Below are 17189 nucleotides of genomic sequence, written 5' to 3' on the forward strand. Positions count from 1 at the left end.
TATGGTATGGCGATCGTGTCCGTCCCGCTTCGTGTCCGGCTCATTACTGAATACTATGAGACTTGCATGAAAAGAACCTTTAGATGTAAAACTTATACGGTACCAATTTTGATGCACCATATGCGCATTTCGACAAATAATGTCTCCTCAGTGATGCTCAAGCCGAAATTTTGGAAATTCGAAATAATAAACTTGTGAGAGCTAAAAGGAAAACTAGAGTGCCAAAAAATGGAGCCAAATTCGTCTAAGGGTAAGAGCTATGCATGAGGAAGATAATCCTTAATTTTGAAATGAATTTCTAAATTTTATCCCAGCAATTAAATATACATCCGTATTTTCAAGCTAGTAACGAAGTACTTAGCTACTGGACTGTAGAGACCCTCGATATATTGACATTTTATGTACATGATTACACACACAAGAGCTTGTTTTAAGTATGGACAGTTTTTAAATCGAGGCAAGCTAGTGACAAACAAGTTGATGGTACAGGGGTTTCAACAGTCTCGATTGAAGTCAGCATTTCGCAAATTCTATGGTCATTATAATGATTTAGTTCGTCAATATAACCTATCATTCCGTCAAATGCTATCTGACGTGTTTCATATCGTTGTTCGGCCGTTCTTGGCACACTGATTTTGACTACGGATAATTCCGTTTACCTGATGAGGATATAGGGTTCACGGCAGATGTGACCGGTCGACAGGGGATGCTTACTCCTCCTAGACACCTGATCCCACATCTGGTGTGTCCACGGGTCCGTGTTTTCCCAACTATCTATTTTGTATTGCTTTTAGGAGTTGTAAGATTGATCACTGTTCGTTATCTTCACCTTTCATCTATTAATAGTAATCATTTCCACTTATGAAAGGTGAAGATAACGAACAACAATCAATCCCATAACTCCCACAAGCAATACAAAACAGATAGTTGGACACCTGGACACACCAGAGGTGGGATCAGGTGCCTAGGAGGAGTAAGCATCCCCTGTCGACCGGTCACACCCGCGGTGAGCCCTATTGCGTAACCAGGTAAACGGAGTTATCCGTAGTTAATGTAGTTTATGTCGATTTGATATATCCTAATGAACTTGAAATAAAAGACACCACAGAGTCTTCTACATCTCCTTCGTACTTAAATATATTATTGAACGTAGATGTTAACTGGAAACTGACAACTCGACTTTATGACTAACGCGATAACTTCATCTTCTTCATCGTCAGCTCCTCATGTTTATATATGTAGCAATATTCCATTATCACCTGCATATGGTGTTTATATCTCTCAACTGATTCGATACACAAGAGCTAATTGTATGAGTTTTTAAATCAGGCAGGCTACTTACAAATAAGTCGATGTAACAGAGGTTTCTACAGTCTGAAAGTATTACAAGCATTTACAAATGATACACTGTACAATCGTTATAACGATCTACTTTGCCAATATTTCATAAATAATATATATTTTCAGGTGAATAGGTATTTCTAATGTACTGAATCATCTGCACTCATATATCTGCCGGTGACGATTTGGGATGGGGCAACGATTTGGGGTGTAACATTTCTCATTTACCATACTTAACTGAATTTTGATTATCACTTGGGACACGCCAATGACCATTTCACTTCGCTCAGTCCAACGGTCGTGCCGTAAATACATATTTTAAAAACGACAATGCACCTTTGCAATTCAAAAATTGTTCCATTGAAATTTAACACTCGATTAACTTGTTTTCATATTAAGCAGTCGTTAACTTGAAATTTATCTTTGTACATGTACTATCAAGTATATAAAATGAATGTCTATTTGTATTATAATTCCGCATAAAACATACCACTATCAAATAAATAGGTCTTGAAAGAATAAAACATTTAAAACTTTAATGAGATTGACAAAAAGGCGACCAATGCCTCCATTAACAATTGGTGTTGGATTCACACAAAACTTCCAATATTTACTGATATTGAACAAATAAGCACCTAAACTCTATTGTACATGTAGATGTTTTATATATATTATCTGATAAACAAAATCTTAATAAACTCTAATATAGATATTCTATATAGATTATCAGATAAACAAAATCTTAATAAACTCTATTGTACATGTTTTATATTATCAGATAAACAAAATCTTAATAAACTCTATTGTAGATGTTTTGTGTAGATTATCAGATAAACAAAATCTTAATAAACTCTATTGTAGATGTTTTGTGTAGATTATCAGATAAACAAAATCTTAATAAAGTCTATTGTAGATGTTTTGTATAGATTATCAGATAAACAAAATCTTAATAAACTCTATTGTAGATGTTTTGTATAGATTATCAGATAAACAAAATCTTAATTAACTCTATTGTAGATGTTTTATATTATCTGATAAACAAAATCTTAATAAACTCTATTATAGATATTCTATATAGATTATCAGATAAAAAAAATCTTGATAAACTATTATAGATGTTTTGTATAGATTATCAGATAAACAAAATCTTAATAAACTCTATTGTAGATGTTTTGTATAGATTATCAGATAAACAAAATCTTAATAAACTCTATTGTAGATGTTTTGTATAGATTATCAGATAAACAAAATCTTAATAAAGTCTATTGTAGATATTTCATATAGATCATCTGATAAACAAAATCTTGATAAACTATTGTAAATGTTTGATATAGATTATCTGATCAAAAGAATCTTCTCTATTGTACCTGTGTTATGGTGTGCATGCAAAGTGAAGATAACGAACAGTGATCAATCTCATAATTCCTACAAGCAATACAAAATAGATTGTTGGGCAAACACGGACCCCTGGACACACCAGAGGTGGGATCAGGTGCCTAGGAGGAGTAAGCATCATTGTTGATGTGCTAAACTGCTAAACGTTTGTCTGTCAGTCCTTTCTCTCACTACGTGGTGGATTTTGTTTAGTAATTGAAAGGGCAATAGTCTGTCTCTCTCTCCCTGAAAATGATAGTGTAAGTAACTTTGACAGCATGTGGTACATAAAGGTATAGAATTAAATGATGAAAAAAAAAACCAACCCACGCACTTGTGATGATCGGTCTCAAACAGCAAATGAATTCGAGTTGAAATTTAAAGTACATAAGATAAATGGAAATATGTAACAAAATAAGATGTGTATGTTGCTAAGTTTTGAGATTTGAACTCATCAGATGCTGAGTGGTCAAGTGGGAATTGTGACTGGAGGAGCCCAGGGGATTGGGAAGGGGTGTGCCGAAGCCTTACTGGACAACGGTGCTAACGTGAGTATGATGTAATTGGTGGAATAACAGAATAAATTGATGAATGAAGAAGGTGAAGATGATGAACACTTACTATATAAAAATATAATCTCGAGAACAATAGAAACACGAAGGCCATGAAAACATCAAAGGTGGGATCAGGTACCTAGGAGGAATAAGCATCCCCTTTTGACTAGTCACTACTGCCGTGAGGCCGCTGTCTATAGACCCAGTAATTGAATATTTCGTAGTCAAAATCAGTATAAAAAGAGCCTAAACATGGCATGAAACACGTCAGACAACATTTGACCCAAGGACAAGCTGCATTTACTAACAAAGCGATTATAGAATGACTGAGTTTAAGAAATGTTGAAACAGACCCGACTTGTAAAATTGATGATATTCTTTAACGAGTACAACACTATTTAAGATACAGTTTTCTGATTCTCTCTTCCTCTTTTTTTTAAAGCATATTCATGGGATAAAAAATCCCCACCCTTTGTTTTATTTGGGATATTTATTCCCTTTCATGTTCAAATGGGATATATACTCCCATTTCATGTTCAAATGACAATTTTTTTCTATTTATATTAAGTGAAGCATTGTATCCTATATCAAGATTTAAAAGGGAAGAAACAATCTATGAGATTTATTTCTGTCAGAGGTTTATAGTGGGATCACTGTAAGGAGTTAATATTCCACCAAAATTCCAGAGAATCTTTTTTTTTTAATTTCAGGAGAAATATCGTTAAACCTACAACAGTTACAGGTATAAATTTTGGTGCGTGTCTTGTGAGCATAAACCCCCATCATTCTTTTAAATAAAGGGTTTCTTTATATCCTTAATAAAAGGGTTGGCGAAACTCCGCACTTTTGTCGTGTCCGGACACTGTTAAGTTTCTATTTGAATTCTAAAAGGACAAGTTCATGTTTTATTTATTTATTTATTCATTTATCTATTACAATTTTCAAAGACGACTACTCGCTCATTATAATCACGTCAACAGTGTGCCAGCTTGAAGTTCAGGAGTAGAAATTTAAAAAAAATGTTTATTTTACTTTTAACGCATACATGTATGGTCAACTAAGCTCCACGGGGACCCTGATCTTGAAGCCAGGAGTAATAAATTTCTCATTGTTTTTTCATTCTACTTGATAGTCAGCCGTAAAGAAAATTAAAAGAAAATTATTATATTATATTATTCAATTTTTAATGGGTAAATAATTGTATATGGTCAATTTAGCCCCACTCTGGTATCTGAACCCTGGGGTCATTTTTTGTAAGAGGACTCGGTGTCCATTATAATCATGAAAACAGATTGCCTCCTTGATTGATTGGTTTTATGTTGTTTAATGCCCCTCTCGAGAATTTTTCACTCATATGGTGACGTCACCGTTGCCGACGAAGGGCTGCAAAATATAGGCATATGCTCGGCGCTTACGGCCTTTAAGCAGGGAGGGATATTTATCGTGCCACACCTACTGTGACACGGGACCTCGATATTTTGCGGTCTTATCCGAAGTACCGCCCTATTTAGTCGCCTCTTACGACAAACAAGGGGTACTGAGGACCTATTCTGATTCGGATCCCACCGGATTTTGCCTCCTGATGTACTAAATAAAGAAGTAAGATTTGTAAATATATGAAAGGCGAAGATAACGAACAGTGATCAATCTCATAACTCTTATAAGCAATACAAAATAGAGTTGGGCAACTTGATATTTATTTTTAATGACGACGTTTTATATATTAATGATAATCATCTTCATTCATATGTCGATTAGATATACCCTTATGAACTCGAAGAAAAAAACTACTGAATCCCCCACATCTGCTTCGTACTTGGATATTATATTGAAAATAGATACTGACGGCAAACTAACAACTCACCTTTATGACAAACAGGATGATTTCAGCTTCTCCATCGTCAACTTCCCATATTTATGTAGCAATATTCCATTATCACTTGCATATGGTGATTATATCTCTCAACTGATTTGATATGGAAGAGCTTGTTCTACGTATGATTAGTTTTTAACTCGAGGCAGGCTACTGACATACAAGTTGATGTTACAGGATTTTCAACAGTAAGTATTTTGCAAATTCTATCTTCGTTAAAATGATCTAGTTTGCCAATACAACCTATCATTGGGTCAAATGCTGTCTGACGTTTTTCATGCCGTTAGGCCGTTGTTGACATTCTGATTTTTACTACGGGTTACTCCGTTTAAATGATCAAGATATAGGGCTCACAGCGGTTGTGACTGGTCGAGAGGGGATGCTTACTCCTCTTGGGCATCTGATCCAAACTCTGGTATATGTAGGGGTCCGTGTTTGCCCCACTCTCTATTTTTCATCCCTTATGGGATTTATGAGATTTATCACTGTTCGTTCTCTTCACCTTTCACTGACACATAAAATGTTTTAGGTTTGCCCTTAGCATTGAGAATCCTAGAGGTATTGAAATGGCAAATATGTAATAAGAGTTTAAATGCAAGGTGAAGATAACGAACAGTGATCAATCTCATAACTCCTACAAGGAATACAAAATAAACAGTTGGGCAAACACGGGCCCCTGGACACACCAGAGGTGTGATCAGGTGCCTAGTAGGAGTAAGCATCCCCTGTTGACCGGTCACACCCGCCGTGAGCCCTATATCCTGATCAGGTAAACGGAGTTATCCGCAATCAAAATTAGTGTGCCAAGAACGGCTTAACAATCGGTATGAAACACCTCAGACAGCATTTGATCCAATGCGAGGTTGTATTGACGAACTAGATCGTTATAACGACCATAGAATTTACGAAATGCTGACTTCAATCGAGACTGTTGAAATCCCTGTACCATCAACTTGTTTGTCAGTAGCTTACCTCGATTTAAAAACTGACTATACCCAGAACAAGCTCTTGCGTATCGAATCAGTTGAGATATATAAACACCATATGCAGGTGATAATGGAATATTGCTACACAAATATGGATAAATGTCAGTTCTACGTCAAAAGTGTTGAAATGCCAGGCAAAGTTATACAACCTCTGTGGAACACCCTCTTTGTAATAACAAAATTCATCTTATTAATAATTATAAATTTTTTACAATATCTCAGACTTAGTCTATTATATGACATACACGTGTATTGACGTAAGACAATGCCCGGTTTTGTTAACTGAAATTGCGCACGTTATAACATTTATCACTTATTCGCAGGTGTGCCTATTAGATGTTAATGAAGATGTTTTGAAACAGACGACTCGCGAACTTGCAATCAAATTTAGCAAAGACCGCGTCATTTCCATTCATTTTGACGTCAGAAATCAGACACAAATGGAAGGTAGGATAAAATGACATTTTTATATTTTGCTGATGCTAGGTATCATTTTGATCTCTCTCTTTACCTCTCTCTCTAGTAGTAGATTGATTGATTGTTTTGCTGTTTTCTGCCACACTCAACAATTTTTCAGTTATCTGGTGGCGCCCAGTTTTTATTGAATGTGCTACACGGGCAGATGAAAAGAAGCGGTATTCTCGCGAGATTATACTTACTTGGGTGAAACGTCACCAATAGATAATATATTTCCGGAATAATTGTTGGTGTATAATACGCCATATTCAAATTCGAAAAATTAATCTTAATAAAATATTTTCTAATAGATATAAAATACCTTACATATCCAATTACATGACAAATTTGGCTAGGTACATTTGGAATGAAATTACACGGTATTTTTGGTAGGCTTTTTATCAGAGACATATTATTTTAGGGCTAACATTGACTATAAATCATTTTTTTTTTTCAATACAATATGCAAGAAAGTTGCCAGAAATTTTACTGAACTTCCATTTTTGTTGCACATAAGAATCTTAAGAGCATCAGACAGACACATTTCGTGGGGGTTTTTTTCTCTGAAGGGGGGGGGGGGGGGGTAGCAGAGGATAACTCGCGATCGTCTAAAATTCTTGACTATCAAACAAAAATAAAAAAGGGTCCAAAAATCCATAACAGATGTTCTCTATTCCAAACTTCAACACCATACATGTAAAGAAGGGGGCGGATTCATCCTACCATGCAATGTAAGGGGGGGGGGGGTGTCAGCCGGTATATCATAATTCGCAAGGGATGATAATTTACTATGCATGTGAATATAATGGAAAATTCAACTTTATCAAAGTTAAAAGTATCCCGTCTCTGATTTAAAGCGCAAGAGAGTAAAGGATATCAAATTGGAATGGGACGGTGGTAAAATGGATTTCTTTTAGATCCAGTGGTACGGTATGTATCAATATCTCACCAGAGCTCATAGAATGTAGAACTGACTTCATAATGACTTATGAAGGTGATCGGTGGGGAAATAACATATTCTGGTGATAGTACTGGTTCTACAGGTATATATTTTGTAGACAGTGGAGGGGTGGTGGTGTGTACACAACATCTGTACACGTACACTACCCACTTCACGTGTCTGAGCATTATGCAAGCACTAGTGTTTGCAAACCTTTATAAGACACATGAAATACTACATTGAAGATAATGGCAGGGATGTCACTTAGGATCAACAAGGTCCACTTTTAATTTGGTGTCTGTGCATCAAATAAAGTTTTTCTCATCTCCCACAAAATCTTTAAAGAACACTATAACAAGAGATGGGAGATGTCTCTCATTATTCATGGAAATAATTGTCATTAACACTATATTCTTTTAGACCTCTATCCTTGCCCTTGGTGACTAGGTATACAGACTGTTGAATAGCAGTTGACCTTTGCTGTTCACTACAACAACCTTTTTCAAGACCACCAATTCTTTTAACACAACTTCCAAGAAATGCAATAAAATGGGAAAGTCTAACAGATTGAAACACTCAAGAGTCAATGTACTATAATCATGATTTTATGTTTGTTTATAAGGAACTCCTTGAGAGAAATTAAAAATATTTTTAACATTTATGATCAAGATTCCTTATAGCCAATATTCTTTCAAGCTTAACAAGGTTATTATGATGTGCGTTGAAAATAGTTATTCTTAAAGGGGCATTAGCTGTCATTTTGATACCAAAAAATGAATTAAATGAAATTTGCTCCATATCATACATGTATATTTCAGTGATAACACCAGCATTTAATTATTTCAAACACCTTTTAACCCCAAAACAGGCACATGAATGTGTATGAATATCACATGAATTTTGATAATTAAATGATTATTGTCTTGCAAGACAATAATTTGTCCTTATGTATTTCTATACACTAAAAGTGACAATCTATTGTCGTTTTATTAAGTTTCTCATGTTTTTGTACAAAATAAATATTATTATTAGGCATTAATATATATTCTTAATGAGAGATTTTGAATAAAAAGGTTGCCATCACTTTCACAGCTAATGCCCCTTTGACAAACTATATAGCATATCATAATTAACTTGCTGTTAATGAATATGTACATTGTAACTCTTAAATTAGGTTAAGAGAATTTGATAACAAAGTGCAGAATATTATATTGTAAAATGTACAAAGGTGCAGCCTTGAAATTTATTAAACATAACAATAATTTATATGATTTCACAAAGTGTATTAATCAGTAATTGACAGTATCACTTATACCATTCATAAATGTATTTTAACATAATGCATTTAGTACTACTGTGTGCTGGATTATTTTTCAACCCCATGTAAATAATGAATTACATTCAAGGGCAACAACTCTTCTAGACACATATTCTGTTCTGAACACATTCTCTTCCATAGTCATAAGATATACCGGTACATCATCATTTAAACTAATGTGTTAACATGTGCATACCATAGGAAAAGATTTCACACACATATATCATAACCTATTATCCAATGTGGAGATGTACATGGACTCCAAAGTTTAGATATTGTATATCTAAATATATGTTCATTTGAAATATTAATAAGTACAAATGTATAATGTCAGCTACAATATGAGTTGAGGATTTTTTTCAAGTTTTTCATAGCAAAATCATGATGGTATGTAAATCTATCCAAATACATAAGGGTCTTAGTACAGTTTCCAGCACATCCATTCATATTCCTGGTCATCCTATCTCCAACAATCTAGACATTACTTAGTTCTCTCAATGCCAAAACACATAGGACCGAGACTCTCTCCAACCCACTCTGTTCTATTGCTACCATCTTGATCTCATTCAAGTTTCTCCATTCTGCAATCTTTCTTTCTGCTTCTACTGTTCCTCTCCAGGTTGTTTTAGGTCTCTTAAATGACCTCTTCCCTTCTGGTGTCCAACCTAACGCTATCTCACTGTCATTGTCACCTCCCCTCCATAGTCCTGACTGCCACTTCCCTGTTTTCCATAATTTTCTGCTACTTTATCCCCAGTATCCACTGCAACCATCTGATATGGTAAGCATCTTTTGAATTTCCTCCTATTCACCTTCCAAGACATGGACATGCAAAATTTCTGAAAAAATAAATGCAAATATACCCTATAATAAATTTTAAATACATGCGTTTTAAACAGTACAAGAGGCCAAAGAGCCACATCGCTCAATGGAGTCACCTTGGCCCTGCTATTGTACAGCTGTTGTGATTTTAAAAAGATTTCAGTCTTTATTCCTATGAAAAATGTTGATCCCATATTGTGGCCCTAGCCTACATGAGCCCCAAAGGATCACAACATTACTGAAAATGAATTCACATTACACAGAAATGCCTCAACACCAATATGATCGACAATATCTTGCTGTTCTGGATAAGACCAAGGTCACAAGGTAATTGATCATGGTACATGCATGATACAAAAGATCTTGCCATAAGAAATCTATATACAAAATATGAAAGCTCTGTCTTAAATAGTTGAGATATTGAATAGGTCAGATTTTTATCAAAAGTAGGTCAAACTTCCAGGTCAAAGTCACAAGATCGAACACCGTTGCATCACATGAAAAAACTTTTCGTAAAAAATGATATGTATATACAAAATATAAAAGCCCTAGCTTAAATAGTTCAAGAGATATTTTTAAAAAAGATTTTTCCTATATACTTGTATGTAAAACCTTTATCCCCTATTGTGGCCCACCCTACCCTTGGGGCCATGATTTTAACAAAATTGAATCTGCACTATGTCAGAGAGCTGTCATGTAAATTGGAACTTTTCTGGCCCAGTGGTTCTTGCGGAGATTTTTAAATGCCCCCCCCCTGCCTATTTTTACATTTTTGTGATTATCACCCCTTTGAAGGGGGCATAGTCTTTCATTTCAACAAACTTGAATCCCCTTAACCCATGAATGATCTATGCCAAGTTTGATTGAATTTGGCCCAGTGGTTCTGGAGAAGATGAAAATGTGAAAAGTCTACAGACAGATGGCAGATACAAAGTGATTAAAATAGCTTACTTGAGCTTTCAGCTCAGGTGAGCTAACAATATATCTTTTAAGATGTTTCAGCATATATATATCTTTTATTAATAATAACTTCTTACCCTGTCCCTTTTCTTTTCAGTGGAATGAAATCTGGGTTGTAAGATGGTAGATACATTTTTATCCTTTCTTCAACTTTCTGGAAATGTCATTTTGAAGTTTCAGATAGGCTTTGTTTCCTGAAATAAACTTTAATTAAAATTTTTTTTTAGAATTTTTGACTTAATTTTGAACTACATGTATTTGGAATAAGTAAATACTTGTAATGTTCAAGGGACATTATATGGAACGAGCACATGGGATTTTAATATCATTTATATGTATATACTTAGCTGTTACCTTCCCATTGCATGTGTCATGGAAGGATGGTTGTATAGGACATCATCTGCAGATTCACAATGGCATTTCTTGTTTTTCCTTGATATTTCGAGTTGTACTCTCTTTTCGTCTCAATTACATTGGTTTCCATCTCATGATCTGTCTGAATATTGAAACTGTTATAAGATTTCTCATATGAGTTAAAATGTAGATATTACTGGAGACTATTATTTTCATATAATTTTTCCATTTAACAAGCCTAAAAAATCTTGTATACAGATGCTTTGTGTTACCACCATGGTTTTGACCTTTAATTCTTATTGAATCTAATCTGGGTAGATCTACAGTTCACGCTTGCCTTTTATATTGCATCAAAATTATTTGCCTGCATCATTAAAATTGCATGTGATGCACGTTATACGTATAAATTACACCTTCTTTGAAAAGTAACATAAAATCAAATGCCATAGTAAAAAAAAAAGATAATATGGTAGATCCATGAAAGTAGGTTCAAAGTAGCTAATCACCTCCATTATGATAGGATAAACTTCTTGAAGCTGGAATATTACAAAATTTTACTTATTAGATTTAGAGTTTGATACAATCTTTTTAATAGATAAAAAACACCCTAGACATTTGTTCCTTACATTTATATTTACTAGTACCTTAATTTGCTAATTAATACATGCAAAGGTAGCAGTATGTTTACTACATTCTTTGGTTGTGTGGCACTAGCATCTATTGTTTTCAAGATAAAAGATCTCCAACACCAGGGACTGAATCTTCAATTTATGCCATAAAGTAGTAGTTAGGAGAAACAAGTAATGTATAAATTCACTTCATTAAAGAAAAAGTAATTAGTTAGTATGATCTATCTCTGAATACCATAGAGGCATAGCAGGGTTGGGCAGTTAAAACCACCCCCGGTTTTAACCAGTGGTTTTAACCGTCCCGGTCAATACTCCCCAAGTGGTCAATAATGGTCAATTGTGATTTAAACTGTCCATTTTCCTATTTTTGTACATTTCTTGCAAAGATAAAGATAAATTAAGTCTTTTCATTATATGGATCAATTGTTGATTAATATTTTTCATTAGATAATCAAATGTAATTTCATAAGTTTAATATATTTGGTTTGCTAAAACTGACTGAAATATCTTCAGTACCTACCAGAGGGTCACAGTGCTATAACATAGCTTGATTATTGGAGACAGGCCTCTTAATACATGTACCTGTACAGATTAAGAATAAAAGGTAGCTGGACATTACCTGAGCCCAGGAAGCAGAGTGGACAGGTGTTAATAAGCATAGGCTGGGACCAGAGATGACCAGTGTACCTGTTATTGTTATGAAAACATCACTAACCCACCCTCAAATGTTTATTCAACAGTATTCAACAGTTAAAATGAAGATTGATGAAACAATACTTAAACTAAGGTAGTTCTTGTTAAATCAAGGAATTTGAACAATTTTTTTTTTTTACATCTTCCCCAATTCAACAAAGTCATTTGTACATTACTTATGTAATATTATGACTTATAAGTATATTATGTATACCAAAAAATTTTCAATTGACCAGTATTAACCAGTATTGACCACCGGTCTCATATCGACCACTTTTTTGCCAACCCTTCCCCGGGCATAGACATATAACAGATATATGTTATTCGTTATATGTCTATGTGAATACATACTGCAACTTTGCATTCTGAACAATTAAACATATACACATTTATATAATTATATAAGTCCACATTGCTCTTTTTCCAGCCAATTGTGCATTTACTAGTTCTGGTATACATGCTATAACTGATGAATTTGATTACATCCCTCGGGCCCCCCATTTTCATCTCAACACTTTAGCCCCCCCCCCCCTGTTGATGTGCACTCCCCCAAATCAATGTCTACTTTCCGATTTTTTGTTGGGGGTTGGACGAAAATACAATGATCATCTCGATGTAATGGGATTGTGAAACCAGTAGGATAATTTGGTTCAGACAGTGAGTTTTGCATTTCATTCATGCATAGAATAGCCCCATGCCCCACTTACCTGATCTCACCTCTGATATGTCCAGGGATCTATGTTTACCCTACTTTCAGTTTTGTATTCTTCACGGGATTTATGCGATTAATCGTTGTTCATTATTTTCACTGGTCTACATAACGGTAAGAAAGAAATAAAGAAGTTTTTCCTTCAACGTATCCGCTTCGTTTGTTTATTGCCGCCATTGCGCACTAGCATTCCGGATAAATACTAACTACCGGATACGTCTCTTTCATTTAGCTCATTTCCGCGCGAGACCATGGGTTGTTTTCATCTGCCCGTGTAGCACATTCGTTTTTATTGGTGGAAGAGAGAACCCAGATACAATGTACTTGGGAAGAGACCACCGACCTTCCGAAAGTAAACTGGGAAATTTTCAGATAGTACAATAAAATACAATACTAAAATTTGTATCAATTGCGTTCTTATCAATCTAAAATCGTTATAGCGCTTCACATTGAATGCATAAGATTTGTGTTTCTACATGTGTTTTTAGTGTTTCTACATCTGTGTGTAGTGTTTCTACATGTGTGTGTAGTGTTTATACATGTGTGTGTAGTGTTTCTACATGTGTGTGTAGTGTTTATACATGTGTGTATAGTGTTTATACATGTGTTTGTAGTGTTTCTACATGTATGTAGTGTTTATACATGTGGTGGTAGTGTTTATACATGTTTTGGTAGTGTGTATACATGTGTGTGTGGTGTTTATACATGTATGTGTGGTGTTTACACATGTGTGTGTAGTATTTATACATGTGTTTGTAGTGTTTATACATGTGTGTGTAGTGTTTATAAATGTGTGTGTAGTGTTTATACATGTGTGTGTGGTGTTTATACATGTGTGTGTAGTGTTTATACATGTTTTGGTAGTGTCTGGTGTTTATACATGTGTGTCTATGGTGTTTATACATGTGTGTGTAGTGTTTATATATATGTGTGTAGTGTTTCTGCATGTGTTAGTAGTGTTTCTACATGTGTGTGTGGTATTTATACATGTGTGTGTAGTGTTTATACATGTGTGTGTGTAGTGTTTATACATGTGTGTGTGTAGTGTTTCTACATGTGTGTGTGGTATTTATACATGTGTGTGTAGTGTTTATACATGTGTGTGTAGTGTTTATACATGTGTGTGTGTAGTGTTTATACATGTGTGTGTAGTGTTTATACATGTGTGTGTGAAGTGTTTATACATGTGTGTGTAGTGTTTCTACATGTGTGTGTAGTGTTTATACATGTGTGTGTAGTGTTTATACATGTGTGTGTAGTGTTTCTACATGTGTGTAGTGTTTCTACATGTGTGTGTAGTGTTTCTACATGTGTGTGTGAAGTGTTTATACATGTGTGTGTAGTGTTTATACATGTGTTGGTAGTGCTTCTACATGTGTGTGTAGTGTTTATACATGTGTGTGTAGTGTTTATACATGTGTGTATAGTGTTTATACATGTGTTTGTAGTGTTTCTACATGTATGTAGTGTTTATACATGTGGTGGTAGTGTTTATACATGTTTTGGTAGTGTGTATACATGTGTGTGTGGTGTTTATACATGTGTGTATAGTGTTTATACATGTGTTTGTAGTGTTTTTACATGTATGTAGTGTTTATACATGTGGTGGTAGTGTTTATACATGTTTTGGTAGTGTGTATACATGTGTGTGTGGTGTTTATACATGTATGTGTGGTGTTTACACATGTGTGTGTAGTATTTATACATGTGTTTGTAGTGTTTATACATGTGTGTGTAGTGTTTATAAATGTGTGTGTAGTGTTTATACATGTGTGTGTGGTGTTTATACATGTGTGTGTAGTGTTTATACATGTTTTGGTAGTGTCTGGTGTTTATACATGTGTGTCTATGGTGTTTATACATGTGTGTGTAGTGTTTATATATATGTGTGTAGTGTTTCTGCATGTGTTAGTAGTGTTTCTACATGTGTGTGTGGTATTTATACATGTGTGTGTAGTGTTTATACATGTGTGTGTGTAGTGTTTATACATGTGTGTGTGTAGTGTTTCTACATGTGTGTGTGGTATTTATACATGTGTGTGTAGTGTTTATACATGTGTGTGTAGTGTTTATACATGTGTGTGTGTAGTGTTTATACATGTGTGTGTAGTGTTTATACATGTGTGTGTGAAGTGTTTATACATGTGTGTGTAGTGTTTCTACATGTGTGTGTAGTGTTTATACATGTGTGTGTAGTGTTTATACATGTGTGTGTAGTGTTTCTACATGTGTGTAGTGTTTCTACATGTGTGTGTAGTGTTTCTACATGTGTGTTTGTAGTGTTTCTACATGTGTTTGTAGTGTTTATACATGTGTTGGTAGTGCTTCTACATGTGTGTGTAGTGTTTATACATGTGTGTGTAGTGTTTATACATGTGTTTGTAGTGTTTACACACACACACACACACACACACACACACACACACACACACACACACACACACACGTGTGTGTAGTGTTTATACATGTGTGTAGTGTTTATACATGTGTGTAGTGTTTATACATGTATGTAGTGTTTATACATGTATGTGTGTAGTGTTTCTACATGTGTTTGTAGTGTTTCTACATGTGTGTGTAGTGTTTATACATGTGTGTAGTGTTTATACATGTATGTGTGTAGTGTTTCTACATGTGTTTGTAGTGTTTCTACATGTGTGTGTAGTGTTTATACATGTGTTGGTAGTGTTTATACATGTGTTGGTAGTGCTTCTACATGTGTGTGTAGTGTTTATAAATGTGTGTATAGTGTTTATACACGTGTATGTAGTATTTATAGATGTGTGTTTGTAGTGTTTCTACATGTGGTTGTAGGGTTCATACATGTGGTTGTACTGTTTGTACATGTGGTTGTAGTGTTTATTCATGTGTTTTTAGTGTTTATATATGTGTTGGTAGTGTTTATACATGTGTGTAGTGTTTATATATGTGTTGGTAGTGTTTATACACGTGTGTAGTGTTTATACATGTGTTGGTAGTGTTTATACTTTAAGATTAACTGATAGACTTCAAGAAATGCTATTTCGATGGTGAAGTAATTTATTGAAATGATAGTAAGATTGTCAAAGGTTGTGTTTTTGAAACAAAGATAAAAAAGACACAAGAAATTGAAAGCAGCACATTAGTCATTCCCTATTCATTATGATGTCACTAATGTTGATGACACTGTGATTGATCAAAATTAAAAAAAAAAAGAACCCCCTCCTCCAGGTTTTAGGAAGGTAGGTGTCAATTCCAAATTATAGAGTGCAGGTTTTGAGCAAAGAAAATATTTAGATACTGTACATGTACTTAGAACATTACAGTACAGATGTAAAGTCTATAAAACATATAAAAACAGACCTTGTGTGAAAGGTGTTAGTGTAAACCTATTACCTTATTTCCCAATATTTGTCTCATCTGAATAAAAATATTGTTTAAACAATTCCTTGTGTGGAAATTGCTCTCTCTCTCTCTCTCTCTCTCTCTCTCTCTCTCTCTGCCTTTTAGAAAAAAGACAAAGTACATGCATTTCAGCCAATGCTTGTATATTCCCGTTATAAAGAAAACGTACTCTTATTCATAGATAATCTGAAGGTCTCTCTTTTTGAGTCCAAAAACAGGCGCAACCTCTGGTTTAACCTCTTGTGATCTAGGTCTTTAACTACATTAATAGGAGGATGTTCTGTGTAAATGTTGTTAAATAGTTGGGATAATAAATGTTGTAAATTCTCCATGTATAACATTACTAATACACAAGTTTTATATCCCTGGAAGTTAAACGATCATTGTTTCTTGCTACATGTAAGTATAAACAAAATGAAATACAATACATGTCCAAGTAATGCAAACAATCTTGTCTCATATACTTTAAAATATATGACACTTGCAGGGATGGTGTTTTGTGCAAAACTCAGGATTCTTATTGATTTTTTGAGGTTACAAATCCAATGACAATATTGTTCATGACCTCTCCCCCTCCCTCTGTGGATATGTAGAGCTTTGTGGAGTGCATGTTGTCATACTTGTATTATAGCTGATGTTCTTTTGAAACCATTCTCTGCGGTCAATGACTGTACATTTTTTGTCAGATGACGTATTCCAGTACTGGACGTACCAGGGGTCGCTGACCACACCCCCTTTGTTAGAGAGTGTCACCTGGATCATATTCAAAGATCCGGTGTAGATTTCTCAGGATCAGGTA

General features: G+C 34.6%; 1 protein-coding gene across 1 annotated transcript; it reads left to right on the forward strand.

Moving 5' to 3' along the window:
* The first annotated feature begins 2592 nt into the window (after positions 1–2592).
* LOC130055221 (uncharacterized) lies at positions 2593–17183 on the forward strand. The gene is made up of 3 exons (XM_056167105.1): positions 2593–3263; positions 6452–6575; positions 17077–17183. The coding sequence occupies exons 1-3, from the start codon at positions 3174–3176 to the stop codon at positions 17169–17171; spliced, it is 309 nt and encodes a 102-aa protein (XP_056023080.1). The 5' UTR covers positions 2593–3173; the 3' UTR covers positions 17172–17183.
* Positions 17184–17189: the final 6 nt, after the last annotated feature.

Source organism: Ostrea edulis, chromosome 5 (assembly GCF_947568905.1).
Source record: "Ostrea edulis chromosome 5, xbOstEdul1.1, whole genome shotgun sequence".
NCBI classification, from domain to species: domain Eukaryota; kingdom Metazoa; phylum Mollusca; class Bivalvia; order Ostreida; family Ostreidae; genus Ostrea; species Ostrea edulis.

What these genes read in the sequence shown, in the direction of transcription:
- LOC130055221 (XM_056167105.1), top strand. Translation starts at nt 3,174, where the DNA reads ATGCTGAGTGGTCAAGTGGGAATTGTGACTGGAGGAGCCCAGGGGATT. An exon ending in TACTGGACAACGGTGCTAAC is followed by an intron (nt 3,264 to 6,451) that starts GTGAGTATGATG and finishes ACTTATTCGCAG; the next exon opens with GTGTGCCTATTAGATGTTAA. An exon ending in AAATCAGACACAAATGGAAG is followed by an intron (nt 6,576 to 17,076) that starts GTAGGATAAAAT and finishes ATTTTTTGTCAG; the next exon opens with ATGACGTATTCCAGTACTGG.